The 23765-nt window shown below is 41.1% G+C and overlaps 3 protein-coding genes across 4 annotated transcripts; 2 read left to right on the forward strand and 1 right to left on the reverse strand.

Moving 5' to 3' along the window:
- The first annotated feature begins 631 nt into the window (after nt 1-631).
- On the forward strand, nt 632-3923 carry LOC126392825 (cytadherence high molecular weight protein 1-like). Its single transcript, XM_050048491.1, has 2 exons — nt 632-785; nt 2128-3923. The coding sequence occupies exons 1-2, from the start codon at nt 749-751 to the stop codon at nt 3546-3548; spliced, it is 1458 nt and encodes a 485-aa protein (XP_049904448.1). The 5' UTR covers nt 632-748; the 3' UTR covers nt 3549-3923.
- An 8770-nt stretch (nt 3924-12693) lies between these two features.
- mettl21cb (methyltransferase 21C, AARS1 lysine b) lies at nt 12694-14845 on the forward strand. The gene is made up of 4 exons (XM_050048504.1): nt 12694-12811; nt 12978-13141; nt 13228-13345; nt 14255-14845. The coding sequence occupies exons 1-4, from the start codon at nt 12694-12696 to the stop codon at nt 14650-14652; spliced, it is 798 nt and encodes a 265-aa protein (XP_049904461.1). The 3' UTR covers nt 14653-14845.
- A 287-nt stretch (nt 14846-15132) lies between these two features.
- On the reverse strand, nt 15133-23727 carry LOC126392823 (rhodopsin kinase GRK1-like). Of its 2 annotated transcripts, XM_050048489.1 has the most exons (9): nt 23715-23727; nt 23482-23591; nt 20056-20769; nt 19211-19338; nt 18053-18210; nt 17884-17967; nt 17646-17770; nt 17351-17552; nt 15133-16259 (listed from the first exon to the last, which is right to left on the reverse strand). In XM_050048489.1, the coding sequence occupies exons 2-9, from the start codon at nt 23512-23514 to the stop codon at nt 15970-15972; spliced, it is 1734 nt and encodes a 577-aa protein (XP_049904446.1). In that variant the 5' UTR covers nt 23515-23591; nt 23715-23727; the 3' UTR covers nt 15133-15969. The 2 variants fall into 2 exon arrangements, with proteins under 2 accessions (XP_049904446.1, XP_049904445.1); XM_050048488.1 differs by lacking the exon at nt 23715-23727 and having other exon boundaries at nt 23482-23666.
- Between the last annotated feature and the right edge of the window lie 38 nt (nt 23728-23765).

The following is a 23765-nucleotide window of genomic DNA, read 5'->3' on the forward strand; positions in this document are numbered from 1 at the left end:
CACAGTCACCAGATCTCAGTCCAATAGAGCACCTTTGGGATGTGGTGGAACGGGAGATTCACATCATGGATGTGCAGCCAACAAATCTGCAGCAACTGTGTGATGTCATCATGTCAATATGGACCAACATCTCTGAGGAATGTTTCCAGCACCTTGTTGAATCTATGACACCAAGAATTAAGGCAGGTCTGAAGGCAAAAGGGGTCCAACCCTGTACTAGCAAGGTGTACCTAATAAAAAGGCTAGTGAGTGTGTATTTATGCTCAGTTGCACCCATATAATCCATGGCAAACAGAATCAATAACAGGTGAATGTGAGAATACAAACATATATACTGTGAGTCTGTCATAGAGTTGTTTTGATCTGTCTTGATCAACAGTTCTGATTCAGATATGATTGTTCACTTCGTGGTCATTAATTTCTTTGGAGGAGCCTTGAATGTGACCTTTCTACCCACTGATTTATGACCGACTTCATGCCAAGAGGAAACAAAGAGAAAAAACATGTTCTTTAGTCGAGATAAAGTAACGGGAAGGTCCCGTTTTATGACTTACTGAAAGACAGTAGAAATAAAAGGGGTAGGACTTATGGTGTTCATAAAGATTAGGTGTACCATAAGCAATCACTGATAAATAGCAGTCGCACACGGAAGAAGGAACACATTAACAGGTGGAAATAACTCACAGACACATCTGACAGTAAATCACAGCCTACAATCTGAAACACAGATTCAGTCAAACAGATCAGGATGAAGACGCTGGCATTGCTCTCGCTGAGCCTGGCAGGTAAGAGATTTCTTTTACATTTTTCTACGAGTGTGTTCTCCAAAAGACTGATTCCTACTTCTGTTTTTTATTGTGTCTGAAGTTAAAACATATCTGCCTGTGATTTGGTCTATGAGCGTTATCACGTCCTTTGAGAGAGTCTAGTTAATGATCAACGCTGTGTTTATCTCATCATATCATGTACAGGTCAGTCTGTTTTCTGTAATAGTTCAGGATTTGGAAATGCTTTACATGGCACATTAATTCATTCAAACTTTACCTGTTTTAGCAAGAAGTAGTATAAATTAAAGTAAATAATGAGCAAAATTTGAGGCAATTGTGTATGGATTCAATATGCATGGGTGGATTACTGAACAAGCCTACCTGGCACAGACAGGCCAGACAATTCGGAGTCCAGCCTCCATTTGATAGGGGTAGGCTGAGCAATACCAAGATATCAATACTACAGATACTATGATTCCATTTAAAGTGTCAATACGATCAATATCAAAAAAGGGATCAGTATATCTCTTCTACGCTACGCCCATTTGTACTTCTAGAGTGAAATTGTCTATGTAAACAATGTTACGAACGCATCAAGTGCTTGAACTCTTTGTTTTTCACTGCTGTTGCCCTGTTATGCACACTCAATGAGGGGGGAATCCTTACTTGTATAATTCGACACATAATTGCAGCAATGGCTGAACAAACAGAAGAAAAAAACAGGAGAAAGAGAATTTGGGGCTGTTACAGAAAATAAGCCTCAGAATCCAGACCCCAGACACAGAGACAAAGTTCACTGGCAGAGTCTTTTCAGAGAGGTTCAGGCAAGGAATATCAAGGTATACTGTAATGAAATTAAATCAAAGTCAAACCGGATCTTTAGCATTGGTTAATTTTACATCTTCAAACTGTAATTGGTTAGCTTTTACTCTAGTAGACTGATTATTCACCTCGTAAATCAGCACACACTACTGACCCCTGCATGAAAGTATGGTTCGTTATCGTCAATTCTGGCCGTGTTTTATGTGGCATCAGATCGAAACCAAATTTTGTGGTATTGTCTACCATCTGAAGTGACTGCTGTTGACATTTCTTGTTGGAAAGTCTATGAAATGACAACACAAAGACACCGAAAGATCACAAAAAGACTCAAAATTACCACAAAGAGAAGCAAAATGACCATAAAATATGCAGAGTGACCACGAAATGAGCACAAAGAGACACACAGCCTGACAGTCTGACTGTCTTGCTCCTATCTAGGAGGGCTTTTATATGCCTGTTGTCTCATAATCTGTCTGTGGATGCAGGTAAGGGAATCTGTCTAACTTCAACTATTTTGTCTTTTATTGTCTCTTTGCAGTGGCTCTGGGGATGCCACCATTTGCTCAAGACATGGCACAAAACCCTGTGTTGACTGAAGAAAACCAGAGCCCTGTCAAGGGAGACTGGGTTCCTGTGCAGGGTCATGTGGTGGTGGAGGAACCCGCACCACAAATCAAGCCAAGCTCAGAGGAGCAGCAGGAAAAACTGGCTCCAGTGCCAGTGGACATGAAGCCGAGCGTGGTGGAGCTAGAGAGCAAAGTGAAGCCACAAGTAGAAGAGAAGCAAGAGGTTGAAGTAAAGACAGAGGATAAACCGGAGCCAGAGGTGAAGGTGAAGCCTGAAGTGAAGGTGGAGCCTGAAGTGAAGGTGGAGCCTGAGGTGAAAGCTGAGCCAGAAGTGGAGGTGGAGCCAGAAGTCATGGCTGAATTCAAGGTTGACATGAAGCCAGAGGTTGAGATGGAGCCAGAGCTCAAAGATGATCCCGACTTTATGGTGGAGTCAGAGGTTAAGGTGGAGCCAGATGTTCTAGAGGTGTTTCAGAGGCGAATGAACCTCGAGGCAGAGACTGAAGCAAGTCAGGACATCGAAGAGAGGCACATCGACATGGAGGGAGAATATGAAATGGTGGCTGCGCCAATCATGGACTTGGAGCCAATGGATGACGATGACGACACAGAACTGTCAGAAGTAGAAAAGTCTTTGAGGGCAGCATTTCAGAATCAAGTCCCTGTCAATCAACCTCTGCCAGAGGAAGAGGAGGGGCTCATACGGGAGAGGACCTATGTTTTGAATGAAGAGCCAATCATGGAGCTGGAGCCACTGGATGACGACAACGTGCCTGTAGAGAAACTGAGCAATTCAGTGCTGTTAGGAGCGAAGGGAAACCCTGAAGTGGTGGGTGAGCCAATCATGGAGCTGGAGCCACTGGATGACGACAACGTGCCTGTAGAGAAACTGAGCAATTCAGTGCTGTTAGGAGCGAAGGGAAACCCTGAAGTGGTGGGTGAGCCAATTATGGAGTTGGTACCACTGGAAGACGACGACTCAGAGCTGTCAGAAGTGGAAAAGTCTATGAGGGCGTCATTTCAGAATCAAGATCCTGTCTATCAACCTCTGCCAGAGGAGGAGGGGCTCATAAAGGAGAAGATGTATGTTTTAGATGAAGAACCAATCGAGGGGCTGGACCCTGAAGAGCCTCTTTTATATCAACAGATCATACCAGATGCTGCTCTCATGGACGAAGGGCCAGCTTTGGACAGTTTGGGGCAGCCGATGCTACCTTTAGAGGAGTATTACCCAAATGAAGAGGCTAGGGTATGGATGGGGCAAGACGAACAGCAAAACTCTCGCATGATGGAGGGGCCGGAATATGTGATGATGGAGGAACCAGGGAAAGAGTCAATCAGAGAGGAAGAGCTCTTTGAGGAGCCAGCAATGGAGGGCAGTCCTGTGCATTAGATCAGAGATCAGATTGGTACAGCACCTCAAAGAGAAAGAAGGTGTTTGCTGACGCAATCACCAAAGCAAGGTTAAGTGTAAATAAAATAGTATGAATATCCAAACATACAGTATGGACATGAGGAATGATTACAGTGACCAACAATCAGTGTTCATAGGTGCATGTGATTTTTGTTTGAAGATAGGTTCGGAAAAAAAAAATGTGAACGTATCCTGTAAAGAGAAACAAGTTTGAAAATGCTGTAATTCAACAGTGTTAAAATGGATGTAGTGTTGGTGTCATTTCAACATTTGTATGCACCAATTTGTGCCTTTTCTGCTTTAATGTACGGTGTCGATGTCTTTCATTTTTACCAAAATAAAAGTCTTCTGCTACTTTGATCTTTTTATTGGGGGGACAAATGCACGTTATATATCCTCCAGGAACCCGAATGTTTGTTTGGTATGCATTTTTAATTTCTCATAGCTATTTGGGACCAATAGGACCTGATAAGTATAAAAAAAAAACTAAGCATCATCAACGATTATTAAGTCCCAATGTCGTCAAATGAGACAATAATAAATAAACAGCATCTTAGCCTGTTGCCATATCAAACTACAAACATTCTCTAAACAGTTTACACACAAATTTGTCCTGCTCACATTTCATGACTGAGACCCACTGAATAAAGCAGTGTCACGTTTTTCCAACGCTGCTCATCGCAGAAGGGCTGCTAACCACAGTGGCTGAGGTGAAAATGTGAATAACACTATGTATAGCCATTGTCTGGTTTGTTCATACTGGGCTACTGTAGAAACACAATGGTGCAACATGGTGACCTTCGTAAACAAGGCCCAGCATCCTGTGTAGATATAAACGGCTCCTTCAAAGGCGATAAAAACACAACAGTTGATATTTTCAGGTGATGAAACACTAAAGAAAACATACCTAGTAAATTATATTTAATCTCTGCCACTACACACTGGACCTTTAAATATGCAAATGAGACGTGCTTTTTAAATAGATCTCCAGAACAGAAGTATAAACTAAAATAAAAACCTAAATGTTTGGGTGTTTTCTGTTCGCTAGTCCAAAATTCTTTTTGTCGTAAGTGTTTTATTCCTCTTTCGGCATGAAAAAATATGAAGTTCATTTTTTAAAACATGCAGAACAAAAAGTTGCAAAGTTGCAACAAAGTCAGTGATGCATGATGCCCAGCTCAGTGGACAGATGATTAATTGTAATTTCCTCACAACATAAAATTAATACTTGGAAAATTTAACAACAGTATCACTCATTAGATGTTACTTGATTTTTCTAGATGTTATTTACCTGCCAGGGTCTCCTATTATAGAAGGATTGGCAAGATATTCCTGAGCTGCACAACATTTCTTCCTTCCTGTCGGCCATCTTGGTTTTGAGAGCTTTGTGTTGCACTGACAACACCTGGCTAGTAGGTGGCAGTGTATGGCATGATGCACAAAGGTCCACTGTGGTGAGTTAAATGCAACTATAGCATCAGAACCAATGCATATACAAGAAAATGGCTTTTAAATAGCTGTCCACTGTAGTGACCACCATGTGTGAAAGGGTTAAATTGACCCACCCAGACAGTGATCAAGTATAACAGGAAATATTTGTAAGAGTTATTCTCAAAGAGTGAATAAAGGCAATAAAGACTGGAGTAATAAAATAAATGCTGCAATTCCACCTTTTGGCCACAGGGTGGAGGTGTTGCCACGGTGTGATACTCCAGGGGAAGTGTTACCAGTTCTTCGAAGAGCCAAAGAGGGCTGCAGATGCTGAGGTATGAACATGTTCTCCACTATCTCATAGATGCACTGTGGCATTTTTATCCAATTAGACTACTTCAGCCATACACAGACAATGTTGTGCATAATCACCACTGTGACTGCTCCTCTCTGTTTCACTGCAGTTCTTCTGCCAGGAACATTTCCCTGGTGGCCACCTGGCCTCCATCGCAAGCCCAGTTGCAATAGAGCAGGCCTCACACACACTCCTGGATCAGAGGACTACGATATCTGAAGGTGTGTATGTTCAGTCAGGGAATAAAGCGTAACTACCCACTCACTTATCACATCATGAGAGTGGTTAATTTCATTGTCATGTTTGTATCTGGAGAGTGAATCAAATAAACGACTCCTCCATCTGATTTCACCTCGTTAATCTCCTATCATCTGTCAGACCGGTCGCTTTATCTGGTTGGATGGCTCCCACTGAGCTTATGCTGATTGGCTGTCAGGAGAGCCCAATAACGCAGCAGACGCGGAGAACTGTGTGGAAGTGGTGCCACGTGGTCGGAGTCAGCTTGTTCTTTAAAGCTTAACTGAACAGATAGTTTTGAACTTTTAAGTTGCACTAAATATAAACGTTGCCCCTTGTGCCCCTGGGTTTCTCATCTGCTGATTGGTTGGTATATTAAATTGCACTTAATTAAAGGGGACCCTTTTTCAAAACTTATACATGTTATTCCTATGTTCTAAGATGGTCCAAAAAGTAACGTAAAAATGAACAACTCTCCTAAATCCAAAAGCTAGAGTGCTAAAACTCAAATGTGTGATGTCGGGTTTAAAGTCTGGAGCTGCTCCACAGACTTACATTTGGAAAGATGTTATAGACGACACTGAGGTTCATTTTCTGTTTCAGAGCTGAGAACACTACAATAAGAAAACAAAAACTATGTGTGTCCACAAAATCTGTCTCTCATTCATTGTCAGAGTGAAATGATGATAACGAGCTGCAGACAACAGGCTCTTACTGCACCTCTGCAAACAGCTCACCTCCAGCAGGTAAACTTCTTTTACCTGCAATGCTGTGAAAAAACACATGGAGCAAAAATAACAGACCTATAGCCGTGGATCAGGCCGCTGCTTTTAAACGTCACTCAAGATAAGCCATCACCAGTTTAAGGACGCATTCACACTGGCGCTATTTGGTCCGCTTTAAACAAACCTCCTTCCACGAATAGTTTGGATGATGTTGAGTGATGTGAACACTCATTCGAACTCTGTTGCGGACCAAACGAGCAAACCCTGGTCTGTTGCGGAGAAAAGTTTGACATGATGAGAAATAAGAAACTTTGCTAATATATGAGAAAGAAGAAGATAAAGAAGAAAATCAGCATATCACGTGTACTTCAGTTGACAGTAATAATTTTTTAATGATATCAAACCATGTCTCTGAATGTGATGATGTGCATGATGTAAAAACAACCCTAAGTGTCCTCTGTTTCCCTGTATGTGCTTTGTTGATCTGGGGGTTTAACCAGCTGTTTTTGAGGTTTAGGTGATGAGTGTTACCAGGAACAGTGACACAACCATCAGTCCGTTGGGTGTATCTAAACCTCCAGTCCACCCAGCCCCCATATATGGCCAACCAGCCTCACCCAACTCATGGAGTCCAGGAATTCTGGCTTATTTCACCAGATCAGGGAGCAGTTGCTGGAGATTGATCTCCTCTGTTGCCAAAAATCTGTCATGATGATATAAAACACTCACACCCACATTTCAGATTTTGTGTTCACTGTCTGCAACATTGCTGCCTGGATGTTTATGTTCCTCTGCCGATGTGGCATCTAGCCTCGATGGATTCCAATCCTCGCCTTCCCATTTTAAATTACAGCAGCTTAGCACCCATTAACTGATGTATTTACACACTCACGCTGCACATGCAGCTACTGTAAAGCCTGCCAGGACTCACATGTTGCTGTGTGTGACGGTGACTCATTTTCCACTGGCCTACACAACCTTTCCCTGCCCTTTGGACGTGGAGGTGAGGATTACCACCTCTAAGGTGATGACTGGCAGCTCTTTATCCTTCTATTTTAATTGCCGTCAGCTCCGCATATACTGACATACACCACTGCGCAAATTTACTAATATGAAAAAAATTACAGTCCTAAGCTATTGTTTGAGAAACACAATATTTGACACATGTGAGTGTTGCAGATTCTCTATTGTCCCCTTCCTGGAAAAGTGACTTTTGCTGGATTTAAGAGATCACAGCTGAATGTGTATCTCCAGTCTATAACTGGCTTTGCTGTACATCATGTGGGTACATTACAAAATCATATTTTTAGACTCCTATAAACATATTTGGATCTGTTTAGTCATCATCAGGTGGGTATATACATTGAAACACATGAATGAGAAATTAATTAAACTAGAAATCAAAGTAAAACAAGAACATCTGTGGAGACCTGTTGGAAAATGTCATTACCCATTAAAGGGTAACTCCAGTATTCCCAACCTGGCCCCTATTATCCCATGTTCTTGTGTGTAAGTGACTAATGGGAACAACAGTTTTTAAAATTAGTCCAGTATTGAGTGAGACCACTTCAGCTGCAGTAGTGAAACAGGCTGCAATGCAACCGCTTGGGGCATTTGTGCACCATTAATTTATGTCCACTAAAAGTGCTTGTTTTTGCCACTGACAGGCTCAGATTTTTATTCTAAATATCTGACAACATTATGGAAAGAATCCCTACAGAGAAGGTCCTTTTTGATGAGGTAGGATCCTTTTTGTTTAACCAGAAACTGCCCCAAAGTCACTGTCGCCAAACCCACCAGACTCCATTTAAATAAACAGTTATTTCAGCATGCATAGAGTCAGCATATTTTCACATCTAACTGGGTGAGTTAAGAGTTTATTTCAACCAACCCAGAGCTGGTGATAGTTGGGCAAGTGGAAAGACGAACCAAGATTGCTTTTGTGACGTTTGGTTTGTTTCTGCTGACTTTAAAAGAAGGCCCATTATGATTATAAAATAACTGTTTTTTTAAATGGAGTCTGGTGGGCTTGGTGATAGTGATCTTACCTTTTAATCTAAGTGTCTTTCTGTGTAGGGCTCCTTTCCGTGATGTTGTCAGACGCTTTTAATCGGAGCCTTTTAGTGGCAAAAGCAAGCACTTTTAGTGGACGTGGGGCCAGTGAGGGCCCTTCCCCCCTAAACCAAATCCTGCCGAGGGCCCCCATAAATCTCAGGCCAGCCCTGCATCTGTGCAATACATCATTAATCCACAATGACTGACAAATAAAATAGCAAGCACTGGACTCCTGGTGTTGAGATCCTGATGCTCTGGAAATCCCCTAATACCTTGACTGCTTATTGTAATGTTGCTGTTTAGATGAGAGTGACTCAGAGTTGCTGTTTGCCATCTGTCAGTACGAGTCATTTTCAAGCTTCATGCGGCCCAACCAGTTGTCAGCTTGTTTGTTTGTGTGTGAGTTCATGCACCGAGGCTGTGAATCCTCCTGACAGAGCCCCACAACACGGCTTACAAACACTCTAAGTATCACTGTATCCATCCTCAGGCATAAACTTTACATTACAGACTGGAATCTGGTACAAAACAGACTGTAAACAATGTTCACACCACAGCCTTTTATAGTGTAGATATGTACCAGCACTAATCTGAGTGCTTTTCTTCATATTGGTGTTCATGGCAGCTCTAAACAGACAAATAACTGGTAAATAAAGTTCCTCGGTTGTATGTAGTCACATATTAAAAGCCATTGTCAAGAAAAAATAACTAATATCAAAGGTGGGAATGTACGTAAGAGATCATGTTCAACTTAACTACAAATCACGTTTACTGTATTTCCTCTACCAATTTTTATTGTGTTCTATAAACTTTTAGATTTTTCAATAAGTCTATGTAATAAATTTCATATTGCAGGGAAATCTGTACAAACCAATAGTTTATTAAATCCAAGAAGAAAAAAATTAAGAACCTATTAATGTTTGTTAAAGGACACAATTCAGCCCACTTTCTACAAATGATATAACCTCCTGGGTTTATTTGACCTTATACCTCATTCTACTTAACTTAGACCTGTTGTCCTCGTTTGTGGACACTTTTTGTTCCATCTAGTGGTAGTAAGTGCACAATACACTAATCCATGTAAAAAACAAAATGGCAGCCATCTCTGCCAAGTCAGTCTGCAGCCGATTCCAACACATTCTCTGTTTATAGACTTGTCTAAAGCATTTGACACAGTTAACCATTTGTTACCTTTAAAGAAACCTTCCCATTTTGGCTTGATTCTGTCGGCCGCCTGTGGTTTGAAAACTACTTCTCCAATAGACTACAAGGTGTAAAGATTGGTGGGTGGGTTTTGTAAATATTACAAAAGGTGTCCCACAGGGCTCAGTGTTAGGGACAATATTGTTCTCAATTTACATAAATGATATAAGAATGTCATTTTCTCACAGTGCTCCTTACACATGGACTAATCTGCAAAAGACCTTAAACTTGGACACTGCCACCTTTATGGCTGTTTAAATGCCTTATTTCTGATCTTATTTTAATTGAGTGTAAATACTTTCAGCTTTTCATCTACACCTCAAAATGTTTATCATCCTATATTTTGACTTTAGCGATCATTCATTGCTATTATCATGTATGATTTCATATCTGTTTTAATTGATATGCATGATGGTTCTTTGTTTTCTTATGGATTGTTTTTAATGTCTTTGTTCACGCTCGGCATCATTGAAAAAATTTCCAGAGTCTTCTATGAATGTTTGAATGAATGAATGAATGAATGAATGAATAATTATATATTCTGTCTCTGTATCACAGCTTTGCAACATCCCTGGTTCAAATCATTGTGAGAACTTTTGTTGCATCTCTTGCCTTCATTTCCTGTTATCTCTCCACCATCACTATTTAATAAAGAGATCAAGTTGCCCAGAAAAATAAGAAAGATATTGATGTTTGATAAAACATAATGACCCTGCAAAGTTCCTTTTTTTCTTTAATTTACAAAGTGAATTATAAAGTCAAGCCCCCCTCACCACCCCAATAACTTTCATACAGTCCCTGGAATAGTTTTCCAGTTCACAGCTTCTTCTTCTGTGGTTTATTTACTAACAAACTTAAGTCCAGTTTGTTTATGAGCAACACAGCGAGTAGGAGAGGGTCAAGAGATGGCACGTGCCAGGGGGTGAAGAGGGGAAGGATAAATGCTTGATAAAGGTATTTAAGGTGGACGTGTTAATTCCAGGTCAGGCCTGTGAAAACAGTTTTCTCACTCTCCTTCTGATTGCGTTAGAAATTAACACTTTTCCCTGTGAAGCCTGCCAGGTGGCACATATCCATCTCACACATCCACAACAAACCTCGTACAGATCTCCCTCCCAGGGTAAACATAACTATGCAAATATGTTGGCACCACACACATCGTATAAAAACATGTTGTTCTCCAATGTTTGCATATCCCTACAGCTTTACCTGAGACCCCTGCTTATACCAGATGTCTGGTTCATTAAGGACGACAGGAGGGAGCATTCTGCAGATGTTGTGAAGAATCTTCAGAGGAAGCAAAATGCTGGATCTGATTTTAAAGCCGCAGTAGTAATAGAGAATATACACACAGTCAACAAAAGCTGATGGTAAAGTTCTGGGAGGGGTCAGCGCTGCTCATCTCTCTGTCAGAGATTATAAATCTGTTTCTCTGCTTCTGTCTGTCCAAATACCCCAGCCTCGCTCAGGGGTGTGACACAGCTTCGACAAACACAGCAGAGAGAAATTCAGACACGAGAACTGAAGAAGAGACGACTGCTTCACACAGGTATGTTTCAGCAATATATTGAAAGTTTTTTGTCGTTTTTTGTTCAACTTTTTAAAAACTTTTTCAGTGAATGAGTAAAATAAGGAGAAAATCAGTGTATTGCATATACCTCAGATGACATTAATAATTTTTAAGTAACATCACAGTGTTCCCTTTACATTTGCATGGAGCTGAATGTGATGTGCATCAGTGGTTATGAGCGATCCAACACGTCCTCTGTATCCCTGTGTTTGACCTGAGGCTTTAACCAGCTGTGTTGCTGGACTCCAGACTGGAGTCCAGTGTCAGCCAAAGAGACTAGTGAACTAAATCTAGTCCGTTCTGAATCCATTCCAACTGTTGCTGAGCCAAAAATAAGTCACAAACATACAAATCATTTAACAATGCACACTAAAAATAAAACACAAGCCAGAGAAACAATGTAAATGTTTGTTATAATCCAGATAATTAAACAGTAAAGATACACAACCTGACCACATGGCTTACATGCCTTACCGAATACAAATGTATTTCTAATAATGTGAGTAAACGATAATTTTAACACATATTCATACTTGGTAAAATGTAATAGGGGGATAGCTTACATATATTTATATCAAGCAGTTTAATGTGTTTGCTCTTCACGTTTTAAGAGGTGTAAAGTTAAATAAGGAAAAAAACTAAGAAGACAGCAACAACATTAGATAGTAAATTTTCTGGATGTAGGATTTGGGGGGATATATTGGCAGAAATGGTGCATAATATTCATAGCTATATGTTTTCATTAGTTTAAACTCACCTGCAAATAAGAATCATTGTGTTTTTGTTACCTCAGAGCGAGCATCTCAAAAAGTATCGTAGAAAAGTTCTTTTCTTTTTTTCATTAATTTAATTCAAAAAGTGAAAATTTTGTGTCTTCTAGATTCATTTAATTCATTTGTTTGTTTTAATTTTGATGATTACGACTTACAGCTCATGAAAATCAAAAATCCAGTATCTCTAAATATTAGAATATAATTTATAATACAGAAATGTCGACCTTCTGAAAAGTTTTTTCATTGAAGCAGTCAATATTTGGTGGGGCTCCTTTTACATGAATTACTGCATCAATGCGGTGTGACATGGAGGCCATCATCATCGTGAGACTGCTGAGGCGTTAAGGAAGCCCAGGTAGTTTTGATAGCAGCCTTCAGCTCATCTGTATTGTTGGGTCCGGTGTCTCTCATCTTCCTCTTGACGATACCCCATAGATTCTTGGAGTTCAAGACAGGAGACCCGAGGGGGGTCTTGTTGCTGTTCCTTAGGCTTTTCATGTGGGCGCATGGAAGGGCAGGGAGGTTTCCTTTCTCTGCTTCGGACTTTCCTTGTTTGCATGTGGAAGGGCAGAGAGGTGTTCTCATTCCACCTTTGGCTTTCCACATGGGCACATGGAAGAGGCTTCCTGCATAGGCCTAGGAAAGGCAGAGAGGCCCCAGAACAGAGCCATACCGCCAAATATTATACGCAAATGGAAATAAAGTTTTTGTTGAGTTAAGTGTTCCTGACTGAAATGTAGTTAAACTACTTTCCCTTCAACAGCATTCAGTGATAATGGAGAGACTGTCTACAGTTGGTCAACGTATCCAACAGAGGCATTCTGGAAAGAAAAAGGAGGTGGGTGACAAAAAGGATGGGAAACTACAGGTGAAGCAGCGGACCACAGATGAAGGTAACTCTGAATTTTCATAGTACGTGTATCTCTGAATTCGTCACTGCCATCACTTGTCTAATTTCTGTGCTGCAGAGAAACAGATGAACATCATGCAGATTCTTTACACTGGTGAGTTTTACAAGTCTGCAGCACTGTAACCTTCATGTAACACTGTCCTCTGCAGCATTAACAGACCAGAAAGTGATGGCAGGAGAGGCTTCGGACAGGAGGAACATCTGGGAGCCGAGTGTTTACTACGCGCTGGGGAATGAGTCTTTCTCTTTTGCTGGTCATGACATCAGCATCCGAGAGTCCATGGATACTTTCGGCGCTCTGATCTGGCCCGGGGTACGCCCTGCTACTGTGTGACCGTGTGTATCTGCACATTCTCTGATCTCCTCTGTTGTTGTGATAATGACTCATTTATTTTGTAGGCAATCGCTTTGAGTCAGTTCTTGGAGAACAACCAGCAACAAGTGAACCTGATGGACAAAGCGGTGCTGGAGATAGGAGCTGGGACTGGCCTGCTCTCAATAGTGGCCAGTCTGCTCGGTAAGTCTATGATAATTTGTACTTAACACAATATGTACAGTATGTATGAAACTATATTGTATCTGCAAGAATTTCATAAGTCACCAGCATGCCTTTTGCCAACATTACTGCAGCAATAACAGCTAGTTGTATAGGGGGAAAAAAACTTATCAAATTAGCATTTCTCATGACCTATAGAAGTTACTGTTTTGAATTTCCTACTTAAGACATTCAGTACTTGCAGTCTATTTGACTGAGGCTGAAGGGAAAGCCATTGAAGGTTTATTGCATAAATATGCACTGAATATTTTACGAGTATCTGTTAATCTTTTGTACAAAATGAACATTTTGGCCTGCTGGTGGAACTCGAGGAAACCTCAGCAGGTCACTGACACACTGGGATTCATTGTCTGAGGACTGTGACTGTCCACCCACACTAAAATGTCTGCATTGTAAACAGGCCAGTAGCTGTAAAGATATCTTGACAAACAAGTGATTATTGGACTGATAGTGTCATCCTTTGGTCTCCTCCATTAATCATGCAGTGGGAAAAATATCATTTTATTCCAGATGACATATAACATAACTTGAATCATTGCAATGATATCGAACTGATTCCTCTGTTTTCTATTTGTTCCCTTGTCTGTATCAACTAAAAGAAATCCATAAAGTTACAATTATTCTTCCTACATTTCAACACAAGCATTAGACGTTAAAACCAGACCAAGGTTTGAAAGGTACAGACAATTTTAGGGCTGATGTCACAATGACGTCATTTTATTAGCTGGAGGCAAAACACGACTCGCCACCACAGGGCTGTTGGCTACATAGGAGTCTTAAAATGTTGTCTTGTTGCGTTATTGGGAGCCAGAATAGAAGGAGTCATGGCTCAAAACTTCAGCTGCCTTGGTGTTCTCTTCTCTTTTTCAGGGGCATGGGTGACAGCTACTGATCTACCAGAGATCTTACCTAATCTGACCTTTAACCTCATGCGGAACACCAAGGGCCGGTCCCGCTACACCCCCCAGGTGGCTGCCCTGACCTGGGCACAGGACCTGAAGCGAGACTTCCCCTACCTGTCCTACAACTACGATTATGTACTCGCAGCTGACGTGATCTATCCCCATGGCTGCCTCGAGGAACTGCTGGAAACCATGCTTTACTTTTGTCGGCCGGGGAGTCAGACAACGCTGCTGTTGGCCAACAAGATCCGGTTCGAGTCAGACTTGAAGTTCACAGAGTGCTTTGAGAGCAGTTTTAACGCCACGCTGCTCGCTGAGCTCCCACAGCAGGAGGTGAGGATATACAAGGCCACAGCGAAGGAGTGATGGAGGAGCTTCAGGGGGTGGAGATTCCTGAGATGTTAAAGGTCCAGTGTGGTGGATTTAGGGGGATATATTGGGATAAATGGAATATAATACGTCTGTTTTCTTTACCGTGTAATCACCTGAAATTAAGAATCGTTGTCTTTACTATGAGCCATTTATAGAGAGCGGATCCTCGTCCATGGAATCCGCAAAGTTGCACTGCCATGTTTCTACAGTGGCCCAGAACAGACAAACCACGAGACGTTTCAGCTGGTTGCAATCTGCAATCCTCACCACTAGATGCCACTAAATCCCCCAAAATCTTACACACTGGACCTTTAAACGAATATTGTTAAAATTTCAAGGGAAAAAGCAAATTCCATTTTCTTCTCACTGATTTAAATCAATGTCGAGAAAAATCTGGTTTTGACCTGTTTACACAACATTCCTGGACTGTGCTGTGACTGTAACGCAGAAATAAAGCTCAAATTTCCATTTCAATAAGCTATTTTATTTGCCAACATTCTTTTATACAGATGATATCTCTGACTTTAGTCAATGTCTGCTTAACAATTTGTATTTTAAAGTAAATCAGTTTGCTGTAAACATCTCCCTATATTCAGATTTGTCTCATAACATCTAGACTACATGAGCTTTCATCAAAGGTGCTCTGCTCTTGGCTATTTGTGCAAAGAGTCGATTACGAACCATTAAATAAAGACATGAGAAAATGTTTTCCAAAAGCATAAAAACCTTTGTGTTTCTGGTGTTGCAGCTTTCAGTATCCCAACAGCAGTGGGTCATTTAGCTGTTTATAGTAAAAACTAAGGGACAGTAAACTCATTAAGAAAGAAGCACTTTCCATTACATGGTATGCACATATGCGAAAGAGGGAAATCAATATTCTACATGTTCAACATGTGACTGTCACTCAGCACCTATGTAAATGCTTAAAAATGTGTTATTTAAAATGCATTTTAAATCTAAAAGCAATACAATCATTTAAAACATGGACGCACAAAGAGAAGAGAGTAGGATTGAAAAAGGGACAGAGAAAGAGGAGATAAAGAGAATGAAACAGAAGATATAATGTCAGTAAATTTCTTTTTTTTAAAACCTAAACCTATGTTTAAGTTCATTCCAGATTGAAAGTCCACCTGCAGTCTTTTCTGGTTGCTTCTTGTGTTAACCGATGAAAGTTTAGAGTCTCAAACTGATTTAACTCTGCGATCAGAAAGTTCAGAAGAGACTTGTGTCTGTCCTGAGCATTTGAGTCCTCGTGCAGCACAAGTCTGTGCTCTGTGTGGTTGATATATCTTCAAAGGTGTTTCAGCGGCTCTACGATAAGCAGCAGGTTGATGACTTTGGCTGCTCTAGAATGGACTCCCTGCGGAGGTCGTTCGGGATGCTGCCCTCAGGTCCCCAAACGTTGAGTTCTCCATAAATGCCCATTTCGATCATCTCCTCTTGCCAGGGGATGGGGATGTTGCCCGAGGAAAACTCATCGAAAAAGGTCTTGTCTGGATCTTCCAAGGTCACTCCCTTCACTGAGGAGAAAGCCCCAACGTCGTCTAGACTTTTAGCGTACACCACTTTAGGGTCGGGAACAAAAGGAGGAGGCAGAATACCTGGAGAGGAGAGAAATGGAAATTAAGAATTAAAGCCATTTTCGGAGTCTAAAACTCTGGTTCTCAAACCACAGTTAACGCACCACCAGTGGTACCCAATCTCCCTCTAGTGGTACACGGAGGAAAATCTGAAATATTTTTGAAAATTTAATTAATTAATTTAAAAACATAATACCATAGAAATACTCCCCGATTTCAAATTAAAATACTAAAAAATCCCTCAAATGTAATTTAAAATAAAAGCTGCAAGCAGTGATACCCTCACACTCGGGGGTACTGGCGGGACACCGGTTGACAAGGCTGTGCGCGCAGGAGTGAGATGGTTTGTCCCACTGGAAATTAACTATTGCAAATTTTGTACCACTTCTGGAGTCCACAATGTGGTGCTAGAGAACAAACACCTATTTTACCTAATGTATAATACAACTTCCTGTTTCATGGCACGCACCTTTAGCCCCATAAAAATAGGAATAAGAATTAAAATAAGAGTAAGAATGAAATTGAAAATAAGAATAACAATAGGAATAAGAAAAGGAATAAGAATGAAATAAGAACAAGAATTAAAATAAGAACAGAAATTAGAATAAGAATAAAAATAAGAATAAGAATGAAATTGAAAATAAGAATAAGAATAAAAATAGGAATAAGAATAAAATAAGAACAAGAATTAAAGAATAAGAAAAGGAATAAGAATAAAATAAGAATTAAAATAAGATTAAGAATAAAAATAATAAGACTTAAAATAGGAATAAAAATAAGAAAAAGGACAAGAATTAAAATAAGAATTCAATAAGAAAAATAATAAGAAGAAGAGTAAGAATGAAATAAAAATAAGAATGAGAACAAAAAATAAGAATAAGAACAAGAATATGAATAAGAATAAAAATAATATACTGTTTTGCAGTGCAAAACAGTAAAAGATAAGACTTGTGTTATCTCAAAATTGGATTCAGTTGGAGCAGCAGTGGTACGCGGTGTAAAACATTTGGGAACCACTGGTCTGAAGGAAATAAGAAATAAAATGCCAATGTTTATTTCCAGGTGTAGAAGTTATACTCAACCCTGAACATTTACAGAAAAATAGACGGTACCTGCATTCAGTTTCCTCCAGTTGATGTCATTGAAAAATGGGTGCGCTCTGATCTCATCACAGCAGTCGTTCTTAAAACCCATCCTCTGAGAAACCTCTTTGGCCAGCAGCCCCGCACAGAGCGACTTTGCGTGCTCACTGAACAACTCTGAATATTCCACCTCCCGTGTCAGCATGCGCTCTTTCATCTCCTCGCGATCGACCTAAACACAAGGCAGGTATCCTTCATTTTTGACTATAAAGTTAGCCATTTAGAGCATAAAGCTGAAAGTTTAATTAAAAACAAAGTGACTGACTTTTTCCCCTCTGTTTCTGAATGGATTCTTGGCAGCAATAAACTCAAACAGTGTCACTCCCAGAGTGAAGTAGTCGACCGATGTGTCATACTTCTCTCCTTTCAGCATCTCTGGAGCCATGTATCCTGCAAGACCCAAAGTCAAATGTTTGGATGTACATATCTAAACATGAATATTACACCTCTACATATGAAATCAATTGTATAGTATCAACTTTGTAGATACAGATGAGACTCACCTGGGGTCCCAGCATATCCTTTGGTCAGTGTTTTGCCTTCTTTGAGCTCCACAGCGAGACCAAGGTCAGATATACGCACGTTTCCTGGTTGACAACATATCTTTATTAGCGATTAATTTAGCACAAATATTGGTCGTTTTTTTCTTGTGTTTAGTTAACAATGTATTACCATCATTGTCTAGCAGTACGTTCTCTGGTTTAAGATCTCTGTAGATGATTCTTTTCTGGTGGAGGTGCTCCATGCCCTGGATGATCTGAGCGATGTAGAAACAGGCTCTGGGCTCATCAAACCCCGGTTTGTTCTCATCCACCAGGTAGATGTGGTACCTTTAGGGAACAGAGGACAGGTGAGCGACCTGCATACATGTGCAGTATTATATATATGCAACTTATAGAAGTTGTTGTTACATGGGTTTTACATGTTAATTTTCCTGCTTTTCTGATTAAACTCTCTTTTTACAAACATTCTGCAGACGTTTAAATCTGATTTTGAAGAAATAAATGGATTTTTAAAATGATAAATCTCTCCTACAGTGATTAATTGTTTTCTGACAGTGTGACTTTAAGTGTCTGGTGCAATTTGAGGGTTGTTTTTGTGAATTCTACCTCATGTCTCGGGGGAACAACAGCTCAAATTTGCATAAAACCTGCAGTCCAGCGTGTTTTCAACAGCTGGTTCTGAGCAGCTCATGAATGTTACTGAGATTCTGCAACTGACAAACATGCAGCTGCAGCCATGTGTCTGTTTACAGACACAGAACCGTTCAGCTGTTAAAGCAACCAAATGTGTATATTATTAGGTAAATGTGTCCTGCTGTAAAGACAATGTAGTTTGGGGGAACCATTGGGAATGAATTGTGGCACATTAGATTGTTAAATGTGGTCAAGGGTGCAGGTTTAGTGTCAAAATTTTGGGGGGACACATGAAAAGGGAGGTTGGGGATCCTCCACCAGAACATTTTGAGCGTCAAACACTTAATTCTTTTTTGCACCGCTTTGTGCCTTTTCTGCAACACTTGATGTCTTTAATTTGCTCAAAGTTAAGGTCCTCTGCTACTTTCATGCACATGTTCTAAATTTTGAGGTGTCCCCTGTCAAAATCTACGACTGCAAATGTGTTCCTATTAGGTGACTCATATCACAGCATCTGTCACATCAGTCTTTTGGTCGACTGCACACCTGCTGTTGGCAGTGGAGATGCTGAGAAGTGCTGCTGTCTGTCAAATTAAAAAGGCTCTAAATAACACCGCATCACAGCGGGGATAAAGAACATGAGTGAGCCTGTGTGACATCTGTTCATGTTTGCACTCTAAGAATGTGACGTTACTTGAGGTCTCCTCCGTTCATGATGGTCATGACCAGGCAAAGTTCCTCCTTTGTCTGGAAGGCGTACGCTAACGACACAATGAAGCGACTGTGAACCTTCTCGAGAATCCTCTTCTCCACCATCGCCCCCTACAGGAAGAAATTAGGAAAGACTGCTTTTGAAAAACAGTGGCACACAGACATTTTTTTCAACAGAGAAACTTAGAACTACAGACCTTTCCTCTATTGGGTTGAAGACGAATATTCTGATATACATGCCATTTGAAAGAGATATAAAAATGACCTCAAACAAGTCAAGGGCAAGATGTAAGTGTGCCAAGAAGTTCCATTCAGAAGAGCTTTCCACTAAAGCTCCCAGTAATCACTCTATCCCTGTCTCAGTGTTTAAAACTGCAGGCTCAAGCCAAACGAGACAGAGGCAGAGACAAAGATGATTAGCACCATCGCAGTCTGCTCAGCGCGGGGCACTTTCTCTGGAACGTGAAGCCGGCAAAATGCCTTCATTAATCAAATCACTGCATGCATCGCGATTAAAAGAGCTCTGTGTTTCCCCGAAATGTCATGCGAGGAAATGCGGCAGTACTGTACTCATGCTGCGGCACATTCTGTAAACTGGGGCTGGGTTTATGACTGATATTTAGATAATAAAAGTAAAGGCATCAAGATGTCAGACACTGAAAAATATTGCATTTCAAACAATAAAGTGCCCAAAACTCTTTTACTGCTCCAACATGTTTGGGTACAGTGTAAATGCAGCCCTTGTTTTAAAGCTATGCCCATTAAAATTAAGCAAAACGCACGGTGAGCAAAGGAGCTCATTATCAAGAGTGACAGTTGTTCTCTCACCTCATAGCCTTTCCTCTTCTTCAGCCTCTTCTTGTTGAGTTTCTTACAGGCGTACAGTTTTCCCGTTGCTTTCATCTGACAGGCAGACACCTCCCCGAACCCACCTTTCCCCAGCACACGGAAGTCCAGGAACCAGTCTGCGTCCATGGGCTGCATCTCAAGCCACTTCCACTGCAGGTACCTCTTCAGATACAAGCTCTCCAGGAAGAAAGTGTAGGGGGCCTCGCGCAGATAGTCCAATGTCGTGGCCAAGGCTGCGGTGAACAAATCATCGCCTGCAGCCGCCTGGTTCTCCTTCACCTTGGCTATGATGTCCTCAGACAGGAACGGGCAGTAGTGTTTGGCAGAGGGGTCCATGTAACGCTGGACAATCTTGGAGGCCTTCTTCTCCCTGTCAGAATCCTCCGCCAGGTCATACCCCTCGATGTCTTTCCACAAACGGCAAGACCCGTGATAATCTGTGTTTGCATCCAAGAATTCCCTAAAGAGGCGTTTGCCGATAGGTTGTTGCACACAGACAGTGTCAAAGGTCAGATCCAGGGTATCCCTCAGGCCCTCGCACACTGTGATGTGGGGCAGCTTGAGGCGAGAGTGGTACTTCTTGTCCCGAGCTGCAGCTGCATTGGAGCCGTCGATGCTTCCACGGGCATTGATGTAAGCGGAGTTCGCTACCACTGTGGTCAGTCCTCCGATATCCATGTTGAGGGCAGGTGACTGTTAGGCAACGCAGAGAGGAGACATTGCAAAGAAAACAAATAGGGTAAACACTGCTCACTAACGTGCAGTGGCGAGGTGGTGAAAGGATGAAGCGAGGGTGAGAAAAGCGGATCCAGATCAGAGAGGAGTGGGAGAGGCAGCATGAGAGAGGGACGGGAACCTGAGACTGGTGTCTCAACTAGATCCCCGCACACTTTGAGCACTGCGTCACACTCATTTACACACGCGCACACAAACACACACACACACCTGAGTCAACACCTTTCGGTAATCCATTAACACCCTAATGCCCCAGACAAAGTGTGCGAGCACATGCTGGAACAGAAGAACACAGGCAGCGTATGCAGCTGGAGTTTTCACTACTCAGTCAACTGGCAAATCACAATTAGCAGCGGGACACTGGTGTAGACTAATCAAACAGTGGCTGCGTGGTAAAAGAGAAGCTCGGGTTTGAATAAGCAACAAGTTGTTTGTGATCAACTCGGACAAAATACATTAGGATATTTTTTTTCCTCGATACACCAGATGGTGTTGAAATTCATAAAATAGATTGTATTAAATCCTTATCTAAATAAAACACTATTAAATATTAAAGGATAGGTTCAAAGTTTTTACTTATATCTCAGTACAATCCTGATACACTAATACATACAGTGAAAGGATTACTGGTTGCAGGAAACGTTCCTCCTGTCTGTGCTGGACACAGAGAGATCTGAAATCAAAGTCCTGGCTGTGTGTAAAATTACATTCTCAAGTTTGGTGAAAGACAACATGAGGCTATAGCAGTCTGAGTGTTATTTTGGCCTTTATAACATCAAATTACTTTGTGTCACGGTCCTGCTGCTTAGCAAGGAAGCAGTCTGTGGAAGAACAAAGAGGGAATCTTGCTCTATAGGACAAACTTTAGGAGATAATCCTTCATTTAAAGTGACAGTTCACCCCAGAATCAAAAGAACATATTTGTCCTCTTACCTGTAGTGCTATTTATCAGTCTGGACTGTTTTGGTGTGAGTTGCAGAGTGTTGGAGATGTTGGCCTTCTCTCTAATATAATAGAACTTGAGCCCTGTTTCGCCCCAACATTTTCAGTATGGTACCTTTGGAACCAAAAGTAACCCTTCAGACATGGTACCTAGACCCTAGTGTTTCTGTTGTCACTCACTGCTCCGTCCAGCACTCACTGTATTTCCTCCTTCATCATTCTGCACCTCCTTTGTCGTCCACAGAACCAGGCTGGATGCCACCATTTTCAGAACAAAATAAAACAGGCTGCAGTGAGAGTCTCTCTCCATGGGATATTTAAAAATAGCAGGTTTGTGCATTTAGTCCTTCTCAGGCAAGCTCAGGGGTTTGGTGTTGCTGTAGCCCACAGGGACAGCGCTCAGCAACAGTTGTTGTTTTTTTCTTCTAGTGAGGATTTGAATACATGCAGTTCGCATAACCCGGCCAAAATTGATGTATATAAACACTTGTAGATCCACTCATTACTAAAAGTGTATGTCATATAAAAACAAAAGTTATGGTCAAAGTTGTCACAGTGATATTTAAGGTGTGCTGATGGATTCAAGTTAACGTTCCACCTTAAAAGTTGCTGGCAGTCGGCCCAGTGAAAGTAAATTTTTACTTCAACAACTGCTGCTTCAAGAGGCAGCAAAACATCCTTTCATTTTAGTACCTTTTAGTACCAAGTCTGTGTGCTAGGTACCCCAACAGAGGGGGGACCAAAAATGGGGACGGTACAGAACAGTTCCATTGGTACCATCCACAACTTTTCATAGTGGAAACTGGAAAAAAGCGCACTGAAATGAACCGTACTGCTCGGTGGAGAACAAGGCTCAGCTGGCACTCGACTCGTGGTGCTCAAAGCGCCAATAAAATATATTTTAAAACTCAACAGCAATGTCTCTGAAAGAAAATAGCTCCTACATGAAACCTCTTACAACCAGGTCTGTGGATTATCTCAAGTAACCAGGTCATGATTTCTGAAAAGAGACAGCGCTGTTGAGTTTTTTAAATGTGGGATTTCTTTGTGGCACTTTGAGCACCACAAGCTGAGTACCATCTAGTTCTATTATACTGGAGAGAAAGCAGACATCTCTACGCCTGATATCTCCAACACTCTGCAACTCACACCAAAATTTATAAATAGGACTAAAGAGAAAAAATATGTCTTTTTAACTAAATCAGACTGCTGAACCCTCATATAGCTACAGTTGAAGTTAACATTTAATTTTACACAGGACTGAGTGTTTTGTCCCCCATAACTTACACTGACAGAGTTCTAGAAAGGGATTTTATAGCAGCCAGTATAAACAGGAGGAATGATTACAGCCACCTATAATCCTTTCATCGTATGTTTTCATTTTGAGCCTGGGAAAAAATGTGAACTATTCCTTTAAAATGTGCAGATTCTAAGGGACAAAAGGGACCCTAAAAGTTGGGCTCTGATATGTTTCCCTGCCTTTGTCGATCAGACGTATAAAGCAAATAGACACTTCATAAATCTTCCAAATTATCCAGTGCCTGTAGCATGTGCTTCATTTTGGCCCTTATCCGTTCTCCATGTCAAAAACATCTGGGCTGCTCAGTCTTTCAAAAAAGGGCCCACTCTTTTAACTCTATCCATACATTTCAATTAAAAGCTGACGGACGTGAAACAATGGTAGAGTAATTTAAGTGGGTAAAGAAGCTAATAATCAGTTGCTCTCACCTCATAGCAATCCTCCTCTAGTGTGTCTAGCATGTTTCCTGTGGCTCTCCTCTGACAAACCTCTTCAGCCCCACCTTCCTCAGCACACTCATGTCAGGGAGAAGTCCCTTCTTAAAAGAACCACGAGACTCAAGTCAGTCGAGGTCTTAAAAGGTAAAAAATACTCTTTTACAAGGTCCTTAAGCAGATTAAATGTTTGAGGAGTACACCTACTGTGATGAATAAAATCTTACCTCATCGTGCCCTGACAAATAAAAAACGACCTTCTTGTTCCTGCATGAAAC

This window comes from Epinephelus moara, chromosome 7 (assembly GCF_006386435.1).
Source record: "Epinephelus moara isolate mb chromosome 7, YSFRI_EMoa_1.0, whole genome shotgun sequence".
Taxonomy (NCBI): Eukaryota; Metazoa; Chordata; class Actinopteri; order Perciformes; family Serranidae; genus Epinephelus; species Epinephelus moara.